The sequence below is a fragment of the Pygocentrus nattereri genome, chromosome 22 (assembly GCF_015220715.1).
Source record: "Pygocentrus nattereri isolate fPygNat1 chromosome 22, fPygNat1.pri, whole genome shotgun sequence".
NCBI lineage: Eukaryota > Metazoa > Chordata > Actinopteri > Characiformes > Serrasalmidae > Pygocentrus > Pygocentrus nattereri.
This window is the reverse complement of record NC_051232.1, coordinates 31,784,043-31,795,438: the sequence shown is the minus strand read 5'-3', so window position 1 is coordinate 31,795,438 and position 11,396 is coordinate 31,784,043. Positions and strand designations below refer to the sequence as shown.

Sequence of the window (11,396 nt, the reverse complement as noted above, 5' to 3'; positions counted from 1 at the left end):
CAGCCCTCGTTTTCACGGTTAGGAAGATGCTCACCGTGTCTCCGGAAGACGACGCCTCAGAGCTGGAATCCAGAGATGTGAGAGGCTGGAGCTCCAAGAAAGAAGAGCCGCCGAATAAAGGGAAGAATATCGAGATATCTGGAATGAAAAAGAGCAGGGGGGAGGGGTTGAAGTAAACAAATGCACATCAAATATTTACGTGTTCCATCATGCAAGCTCCCGTTTTTTTTATATGTGCTGACTGTGCAGCGCTGGTGAAAAATGTTGGTTTCGACTGTAATGTTGACATAGTGAAAATTAAATTGTGCGCACCCAGTAGGCCGCATGCACGCACCACGTTCTTTCACACCTGCTTACTTTTCCTCCAGCATATAAACAAGCCTATACTGCGGTATCTCTGCCTTAATGCTTTTATTTGTATTTATTTGTTTCTGGAAGGAGGGCAGCATCAGGGTTTGTGTGAGCAGACTTTGCTACAGCGCATAATATAATAAAAATAATAAACATTTTAAGTAGGTTTTCTATCGCTGTTGCTGGAGCTTGCTTGAGAACCATCATCAAGGCAAAACTGACCTATTGGTTATGGGAATATTAACCGGCCCAGGGCTTCATTTTTCAAAGAAATATGAAAAACACTAATAAAGCAGCAGGTATAATTCGTTTTATTTCAAACAAGCGCTTAACAGTTCACTATTTCGTACTTCTAGGACACTTTAAATAAGAATTCATTTAAAAACGGAACCAAGAAACATCCTTAAAAGCACGATTATCAACACATCTGGACAGGGTCACTCCAAGAGAAGTGTTATTTATTTTGGAATCGCAGTAAAATAGGACTTTTTTGTCTTAGAAACTGTGCCAGGCTTAAGGCGTTACCAGCTTATCCAATTTGGCTATAAGCCCATGTTTTCCTATTTCATTATAATATCTGTTTATTTTAATAGTTATTCGCATGAAGATTTTTAAAAACATTTTTATTGTTCCTTCCTTTTCCGGCTTTTTTACGTCGGCTTTTATTTGCTTTGATTTTTGAGAGGAAAAGCTACACTGTTATGTATGAAAGGAGCTACAGAAACAAAGCCCTTATTCGAACAGCTATGAATACTGGGGTCGACAACCCAAATGTTAAGAACAGCCATGAAGTCAAGTTTCAACAGAAACCAAACCAACTTGTGAGCCAAAACATTTTATATCCGTTTTAGTTAAGTAAGGTTTCACCATTATGGCTGTAAATCGGTCCCAGTGTGTGCTGACGCACTTGTAAAGGCTAAAACTTTAATACAAACAAAAACACAGCCTAACTTTGCTCTGCTTTCATCTTCAGCGCAGCTAGAGCTGCTTTTCTCACATCTCCAGCAGGAAACGTCTTCTTTTTACAAGGCTGAAGTCGCTTCTCTCTCACCAGCTTCTTGTTCGAATGATCCTGTTAAACCTTAAATGGTGCCAGAATGTAACTGCTGCACCATTTAAGGTGGAACAGGATCATTCAAGAAGCTGGTGAGAGAGAATCGACTTCAATGTTTGTCAGTTTTAACGTATCAGGAAACCAGCTGGAGCGATTATAAGCACAAATAAGTCCGTTCCTGCAACAGGGCAGGAAAAGGACCCTGACGCAGGCCTGTGCAAACATTTTAGGCTGCTAAGAAAGCTGATTAAACAGTAAAAATGATGTAGAAGTACAATAAAACATGCATAAAAAGACGGTAAAGACAGGAATTTTGTGCTATTTTTTAATAAGAATAAAAAACGTATTAATATCTTCGTTAGAGGAATATAATCAGAGGAACGCAGGCTTGGTTCCTGGCTTCTTCCACGTGGATTTAAATCTCATCAGCCGCACCTGATTTCCCGTAACGAAGGGTAGACGAGATAAACCAGGCGCTGGACGCTGACTGTAAACGCTCAAGTAGAGATTTGAAAGGGTTAAACTGGCACACTCACCCACATCACATCACAATTAAGTGTTCATCAAAATACTGTGTTTATCAAGACGGCCCTGTTTGAACTCACATCCCCATATCTTTTCTTCCGCTGCAAACCTCCAGCGGCGGCCGCGAGGCAGCCGAGGATTCTGAGAGGCTGGCGTCCTCTGACAGTCAGCCCAGCAGAAAAGCCAGAAGGACCCCTGTCAAGCCTTGCATGGGGCCACTGTTATCTCCCTCAAGGATGACAGATCCACGTGACTCTGGGAAAGGAGGCTGGAGGAGGTCCATGTCGGGGGGTCCTCTATGGCAGTAATGATCTGTTAGCTTTTACACAAAGGGCAATGTATGCAGAGCCATCATGCCGCTCTATCGGGAGATGTCACAGGGTCTGAGCTGGGCAGCCCAAGCCGAACAAAAGGCCTTTTTCCCCCTCCAGCATGCTAACCAAGCAGACTGAGCCAGAGACTGAGACATAAACAGGACTTTACAGCAGTTTGCTGAAAGCTCATCTCTGACCGGAGAGCCGAAAGACGGATAAAACACATAGGCAAGCCATAAAAAACAACGAATAATACGGTTTATTATTGGAAAATGTGGAAAATTGAGGGTCTTCATAGGCTAAGCTGCCGATGTCGGACTTTCTCCACCCTAAATTAATAAGAAAGAGCCATATTTTCAGTGCATTCTGTCACCGTTTGTGTTTACATGGCTGCTGTGTGACACCCATGGCCTCCAGAGGTACAGTGAGGAAAATAAGTATCTGAACACCCTGCAACTTTGATTATTATTAACATTGATTTTCACAGGTGTTCAAATACTTATTTGCAGAAGTAACACACAAATAAATTATTAAAAAATCATACATTGTGATTTCCGGATTTTTTTTTTAGATTATGTCTCTCACGGTGGACGTGCACCTAAGGTGAACATTTCAGACCCCTCCATGATTTCTAAGTGGGAGAACTTGCAAAGTCTCGGGTGTTCAACTTACCCAGTTAGAGAGTGGCAGTGCTCGACAACAGCAGACATGCTGTGAAAACATACAGGATGCTGCAATCTTCAACCATTCGCCCTAGACATCTACACCACCCGGACTGTAAATCTACTGTAACGTACTGGAGTTTCCAGCTAGATACTGTAATTCACTTTTACCACATGTACAAAAAAATGAGCCAGACATGAGGCTTTTATGGTCTTAACAACAAATCATTAAACACATAGATAAAGTAAATTCACGTGGAATAGTTTTCCTTTTGAGATCTTTGAAATTTTGCGGCATCAGTATTGATCCACTCCGCACTGACGGCTTCAAACAGCTGAAAAACACTGCAGATGTAGTTTGAGTTTAATGGGAGACCCATATATTCTCTATAGGGTCTAAATCTGAACTCTGAGCAGCCAAAACCATCAGTAAACACTGTTATATATTCCATTGTTTGCATTTTTGTATATGTCTGTATATTGACAACTTATTTAAAACCCACAAATCCTCTTTTCTGTATATGTATTTGCACATATATTAAGAAATGAAAGAGTTAAAAACAGCAGTTTTAAATACACATACATATTATAAAGGACTGTTTCACTTCAGTTTATACTACAAACAGCTCCTTTCATAACCGTCGAGGCGAACATGCTCCTCCAAATCATACTCACTGTCAAGCTTTAGGGTAAATGTACACCACCGTTAGCTTGGAGCCAACATGAAATTAGCACTACAGTCGTAATCAGATACAAAGACAAACGAGAGATTGACCATTTCTACACCGAAGTCTGCTACATAATGGCATATCTAACAAATACAAAAAAAGCTATCATTATTTAGGTATAAACAAAAAGTCTTCTCACTGCCATCTTTGCGACACCACCAGGCAGTTTATCTGGACTCGTACAAAACCAGGCACCTTTATCTGTGAATGGAGTTGGACCAAAAAACTCGAAACTGAAGGTCAAATGACCTTTTCAAAGGGATATCTGTACTTACCAGGAAAATCCGTCAAAGATTTTGTGAACAGTTTGTAGTGTTTGTCTTAATAATGCAATAAAACTTAAGAGGCAGTCGTGGGCTGGAGGTTTGGGAACTGGCCCTGTGACCGGAAGGTCGCCGGTTCGATCCCCAGGGCTGACAGCACATGACTGAGGTGTCCTTGAGCAAGACACCTAACCCCCAACTGCTCCCCGGGCGCCGTGGATAGAGCTGCCCACCGCTCTGGGCAAGTGTGCTCACTGCCCCCTAGTGTGTGTGTGCTCACTAGTGTGTACGTGGTGTTTCACTTCACGGATGGGTTAAATTTCCCCGTTTGTGGGATTAAAAAAGTATCACTTAACTTAAAACCGCTTTTTCAGTTTTTTATGGCTACTACGACGGGGGGGCTGGCAAGCTGGCTTTTTTTCTTGAAGGGCAGGACTGAGCATCATGAGTTTTCCATTCATTTTTCAACCACTGACCAACTTATTTCTAAATTCTCTGGTATAAACTTACTGCTTTTACCCTGGCTCAAGGATGTTACTGCAGCTTAGCGAAGTTTTTTAATTTGTAAGTAATAAAATGAAATAAATGAAATTAAACTGCAGTGAAACTACAGGGCTGCATCACAAAACTATACTGATGCAGAGGATATTGTGCATTCATATATGCATACTAACTGTTACAATGAACTGGCAGTAGCTACACTATAAGGCCTCTGATGCCACATAACCTGCCTGTACTGTCAGTGTTTTCCCAGAATTCGGTCAACGGCATAAAACTGTAGAAGGTATTTAAACTATCATACTGATTTATGGCAACTGTGGCACACTATCAGCTGTTATTGTTAGTAAACGACTGACAGCCCGACTGCGGGGTAAGCAAACAACTGGTGTTTTTATGTAACGTTCAATAATGTTTTTTGCCTGTGGTTGAAGTTCTTCAGCTATAATGAAGGGGCCTCTTGGTGGCTGTCATGCCCACTATAGCGATCTCCCTGTCCCTTGATATTTGCTAGCTGGCTCCCCGAAAAATGAAATTCTGCCAACCCTGGTACATCCTTGCGTGACATGTCTGTGACATTATTTCTGGTGACAAATTGTTTATTCCCTGTAAAACATCATCATGGCTGGAGCCTGACTGTACGCGCACAGCCCCTTACACAATGGATGATGGCAGGAAGCAAGGAAATGAAAAGAGAATGATAAATATGCAAGGCTGAAACGGTCCCTCCCTGCTTGTTATGGATGCCGGTTAGACCGCAAACAATCCATCACCTTGGAACTAACGAGACCGAAGGCAGTGTCCTTCCTACAGGGAAAACACGGTGTCTCGGTGACCCTTTGACCTTCAACATCTTCGTCAATACGATACAGCAGATGTGGGGACCGGATATTGCGTACTTTGATTAAGCCAGAGGACCAAGAGACCCTGATCAATAAAACATTAGTTCCAAAAATGTATAACTGCTTTATTGTTGTAAATTGCAAACACACATATGAAAGCTTTGCCATTAAAAAGCTCCATTAAGTGTGTATTAAATTTGTATTAAATTAAATTTATTTTTTAATTGGGTGAAACAAATGTGCCAAACAACTGAATGCAAAATGCAACGCATACTGCACCGTGCAAGTGTGGGAGCTTTTGTTTACATTTGTCTTTGGCCTACAGCCTATAAAACCACTTGCATGCGCTGATTAAGAAGAAACCATTAGAGATCAGTGGAAACCCACATTTTATGCTTCTGCTTAGAACTTTTTTTTTCCATCTTTTATTCGGATTAATCACGTTAATAAGACTGAGCATAAACTTTTTCTCCATCATGCCACTTTTGCACTCAGTTAAGGATAAAAAAAACATCTTTTAGTAGCACTACTGGTCCCTTCACTGGCCATTTTACTGTCCAGATTTCGTTTTCAGAAGGGAACAAACTCGAAAAAGGCCTACATTCAGGATAGTCTGAGGCTTCAGCACTGAGTCGGCGATCGATGCGACATCCAAGGTGGGAGTCTGGTATAATAAGGGTGACTTGTCGACTTTCTTAATCTCCTTACCATGACGTCTTCTGCTGCTTTGAGTACAGAAGGGTGAAAAGGGTCTATTCCTCAGACACAGCCAGATTCAGTCCATCGTTGTTGGAAAACAGTTGTAGACAAGGTGTTTCGGGGTAGTGAGTAGGTAAGTAAGAATAGGGACAGTTTAAGATGCTGGCCTTGGTCTGAGCGTTCCCTACAGAGGTTAACCTGACAATTTGAACAATGACGGCTATCCCGCTGGACTTGGGGCACATTTATGAAGAGTGAAGACGGCGGTAATGAGGCGCTCTAGGAGGTCATGATCAATATGAGAACGAGTCGGGATAATTTCCTGCTCTGCTGCTCTGCTGCTTTGGCTGAGGCCCGGAGTTGGGCCAGAGCCTACTGTCAATGAACCCCCCCCCTGACTATCGCTAGTCTTGCTGTAAGGCTTAAAGGCTCAACAAACTCTAAGCCCGGCCTGGGACGTGCTGTGCATCGTATCAGATGAGCCACTTGATCAGAAGGTGAAGGGTGCTGTCTGCCTAATTGGCGTAATCACTTCACATCAAAACTTTAACTGAAATTTGATGATGATGAACTGCACATGGAGTATTACAATATGCTTAGCTGCCACGCTGATCAGTATAATCTTTTTAGGATTTGTCTGGAGAAAGGATGAATTTTGGAATAAGTAGATAACATCCGAGGAGACGCCAAAAATGGAAAATCAAGTATGCAACCCAAAATGAGGTATCATTCATTAATCTACGGCGTCCTTGAAAGCCTTGAGACTGAAGCTTTAGCGTCAGCTAGAAAACAGCTGTTGTGACTACATTCACACCGTAGATTTCTCACCAAATGTTTAGCTCTGCTAAAGCCTGAGTAGACTGATAAATCAATGTGATCAGTTATTAATCTCAGTGTTACTGAGCTCTGCTAAAGCCTGAGTAGACTGATAAATCAATGTGATCAGTTATTAATCAGCGTTACTGAGCTCTGCTAAAGCCTGAGTAGACTGATAAATCAATGTGATCGGTTATTAATCAGTGTTACTGAGCTCTGCTAAAGCCTGAGTAGACTGATAAATCAATGTGATCAGTTATTAATCTCAGTGTTACTGAGCTCTGCTAAAGCCTGAGTAGACTGATAAATCAATGTGATCGGTTATTAATCTCAGTGTTACTGAGCTCTGCTAAAGTCTGAGTAGACTGATAAATCAATGTGATCAGTTATTAATCTCAGTGTTACTGAGCTCTGCTAAAGCCTGAGTAGACTGATAAATCAATGTGATCGGTTATTAATCTCAGCGTTACTGAGCTCTGCTAAAGCCTGAGTAGACTGATAAATCAATGTGATCAGTTATTAATCTCAGTGTTACTGAGCTCTGCTAAAGCCTGAGTAGACTGATAAATCAATGTGATCGGTTATTAATCTCAGCGTTACTGAGCTCTGCTAAAGCCTGAGTAGACTGATAAATCAATGTGATCAGTTATTAATCTCAGCGTTACTGAGCTCTGCTAAAGCCTGAGTAGACTGATAAATCAATGTGATCGGTTATTAATCAGTGTTACTGAGCTCTGCTAAAGCCTGAGTAGACTGATAAATCAATGTGATCAGTTATTAATCTCAGCGTTACTGAGCTCTGCTAAAGCCTGAGTAGACTGATAAATCAATGTGATCGGTTATTAATCAGTGTTACTGAGCTCTGCTAAAGCCTGAGTAGACTGATAAATCAATGTGATCGGTTATTAATCAGTGTTACTGAGCTCTGCTAAAGACTGAGTAGACTGATAAATCAATGTGATCAGTTATTAATCTCAGTGTTACTGAGCTCTGCTAAAGTCTGAGTAGACTGATAAATCAATGTGATCGGTTATTAATCAGCGTTACTGAGCTCTGCTAAAGCCTGAGTAGACTGATAAATCAATGTGATCGGTTATTAATCTCAGCGTTACTGAGCTCTGCTAAAGCCTGAGTAGACTGATAAATCAATGTGATCGGTTATTAATCTCAGTGTTACTGAGCTCTGCTAAAGCCTGAGTAGACTGATAAATCAATGTGATCAGTTATTAATCTCAGCGTTACTGAGCTCTGCTAAAGCCTGAGTAGACTGATAAATCAATGTGATCAGTTATTAATCTCAGTGTTACTGAGCTCTGCTAAAGCCTGAGTAGACTGATAAATCAATGTGATCGGTTATTAATCTCAGTGTTACTGAGCTCTGCTAAAGCCTGAGTAGACTGATAAATCAATGTGATCGGTTATTAATCTCAGTGTTACTGAGCTCTGCTAAAGCCTGAGTAGACTGATAAATCAATGTGATCAGTTATTAATCTCAGCATTACTGAGCTCTGCTAAAGTCTGAGTAGACTGATAAATCAATGTGATCAGTTATTAATCTCAGCGTTACTGAGCTCTGCTAAAGCCTGAGTAGACTGATAAATCAATGTGATCAGTTATTAATCTCAGTGTTACTGAGCTCTGCTAAAGCCTGAGTAGACTGATAAATCAATGTGATCGGTTATTAATCTCAGTGTTACTGAGCTCTGCTAAAGCCTGAGTAGACTGATAAATCAATGTGATCAGTTATTAATCTCAGTGTTACTGAGCTCTGCTAAAGTCTGAGTAGACTGATAAATCAATGTGATCAGTTATTAATCTCAGTGTTACTGAGCTCTGCTAAAGCCTGAGTAGACTGATAAATCAATGTGATCGGTTATTAATCTCAGCGTTACTGAGCTCTGCTAAAGCCTGAGTAGACTGATAAATCAATGTGATCAGTTATTAATCTCAGTGTTACTGAGCTCTGCTAAAGCCTGAGTAGACTGATAAATCAATGTGATCGGTTATTAATCTCAGCGTTACTGAGCTCTGCTAAAGCCTGAGTAGACTGATAAATCAATGTGATCAGTTATTAATCTCAGCGTTACTGAGCTCTGCTAAAGCCTGAGTAGACTGATAAATCAATGTGATCGGTTATTAATCAGTGTTACTGAGCTCTGCTAAAGCCTGAGTAGACTGATAAATCAATGTGATCAGTTATTAATCTCAGCGTTACTGAGCTCTGCTAAAGCCTGAGTAGACTGATAAATCAATGTGATCGGTTATTAATCAGTGTTACTGAGCTCTGCTAAAGCCTGAGTAGACTGATAAATCAATGTGATCGGTTATTAATCAGTGTTACTGAGCTCTGCTAAAGACTGAGTAGACTGATAAATCAATGTGATCAGTTATTAATCTCAGTGTTACTGAGCTCTGCTAAAGTCTGAGTAGACTGATAAATCAATGTGATCGGTTATTAATCAGCGTTACTGAGCTCTGCTAAAGCCTGAGTAGACTGATAAATCAATGTGATCGGTTATTAATCAGTGTTACTGAGCTCTGCTAAAGACTGAGTAGACTGATAAATCAATGTGATCAGTTATTAATCTCAGTGTTACTGAGCTCTGCTAAAGACTGAGTAGACTGATAAATCAATGTGATCAGTTATTAATCTCAGTGTTACTGAGCTCTGCTAAAGTCTGAGTAGACTGATAAATCAATGTGATCAGTTATTAATCTCAGCGTTACTGAGCTCTGCTAAAGTCTGAGTAGACTGATAAATCAATGTGACCGGTTATTAATCTCAGTGTTACTGAGCTCTGCTAAAGCCTGAGTAGACTGATAAATCAATGTGATCGGTTATTAATCAGCGTTACTGAGCTCTGCTAAAGCCTGAGTAGACTGATAAATCAATGTGATCGGTTATTAATCAGTGTTACTGAGCTCTGCTAAAGACTGAGTAGACTGATAAATCAATGTGATCAGTTATTAATCTCAGTGTTACTGAGCTCTGCTAAAGACTGAGTAGACTGATAAATCAATGTGATCAGTTATTAATCTCAGTGTTACTGAGCTCTGCTAAAGCCTGAGTAGACTGATAAATCAATGTGATCGGTTATTAATCAGCGTTACTGAGCTCTGCTAAAGCCTGAGTAGACTGATAAATCAATGTGATCAGTTATTAATCTCAGTGTTACTGAGCTCTGCTAAAGCCTGAGTAGACTGATAAATCAATGTGATCAGTTATTAATCTCAGCGTTACTGAGCTCTGCTAAAGCCTGAGTAGACTGATAAATCAATGTGATCAGTTATTAATCTCAGTGTTACTGAGCTCTGCTAAAGCCTGAGTAGACTGATAAATCAATGTGATCAGTTATTAATCTCAGTGTTACTGAGCTCTGCTAAAGCCTGAGTAGACTGATAAATCAATGTGATCAGAAGAATTACATGAAGAAATCTGCCAACCAGTAAGAAACAAAAATATTTACAATAAATAAAAATGACCACAGTGGAATTTTCTCATGTGCCTCATCATTATGTATTCTAAAAGTGTTCCAAATGCATTTCTGAATACATTACTTTTTTAGTATGTTACTGAATACATTTAGGACAGTGTTTTATTAGTATCAGCATTTTTTAGATTACGTTTTATAGGCTATTAAAAAATAATTGGCTAATGATAAAAAGCCATTTGCATGTGTAAGGCGAGATTGAGGTTACGCCCGTCTTAAAATCCCATGCAGGCCACCCACGAACAACAAAGGCGTCTAGCTATCAGTATCGCCAGGACGACACGTCCTGACAACGATTCAAAGCGAAGGACACAAGCCTGCAGACTCACTAATACAGTTCTCATCTCCGGACTTTGTCAGCATGTAAACAGCCTTTGGAATTCTTCTGTGTCCTCTAGCACTCAGAAGTGCTGCCTCCACTGAGCGGTGCATGGCGGGGGCCTGGGGAGCGGTCGAGCAAATCAGAGTCCCGACGCTCGTCCCGGGTTGGACTGCAGTCAGGCTGATGGAGCCTTTCAAACGGGCGCTGCGATTTACTCTCACTCAGCACAAAATAACACACACTCCCAGGACGGGCGTTTAAAGGAGGGAGGGAGTGGAGGGGAAGCTTTACGAGAGCGATGAACCATGAGATAAGCGCAGATATGATCCTGATGGATAGACGGAAAGGGAGAAAAGCAAACAGGACTCGCTGGAGGAAGCCACCGTGATTAAGGACCTGGCTGGAAACGGCTGGGGGGGTGGATAAAAAACAGCAAAGAAGTAAAGCCACACTGACTAAAGCTCTGTAGGGTGAGCGCTGGGTGGCGAATTCGGTTATTGGCCATGGAAATATCACTGTCATCATGAAGCTCAATATCCACCTGTTTCAGAGGTTCCTCAGCTGAGCCGCTTACTTTCACCCCCTCAGTAACGTTGACGAAACATATTGATGGAGATGAGATCAATTTATAGAACTGGAAGTCACTGGGATTTTGCTGTTCCTAACGTGCTGCTGGGTTACTTCTGTGTTAACTCAGGTGGTTGCTAAGGTGTTGCTAGGCCATTCCTGTTTGACATGTGGTTGCTAAGGCGTTGTTAGGCTGTTGCTATGGTATCCCAAGCTGCTAGGTCTTTTCTGTTTTCCCAGGTGGTTACTAAGGTGTTGTTAGGC

At 41.1% G+C, this 11,396-nt stretch overlaps 1 protein-coding gene across 1 annotated transcript in view; it reads right to left on the bottom strand.

Moving 5' to 3' along the window:
- eys (eyes shut homolog) overlaps nucleotides 1-11,396 on the bottom strand; it is a 445,373-nt gene that overhangs the window by 109,129 nt on the left and 324,848 nt on the right. Inside the window, exon 38 of the mRNA XM_037532720.1 lies at nucleotides 1-138. This exon is cut by the window's left edge and continues 21 nt beyond it. Coding sequence (XP_037388617.1) covers nucleotides 1-138 — 138 coding nt within the window. The remainder of the gene's footprint in view (nucleotides 139-11,396) is intronic.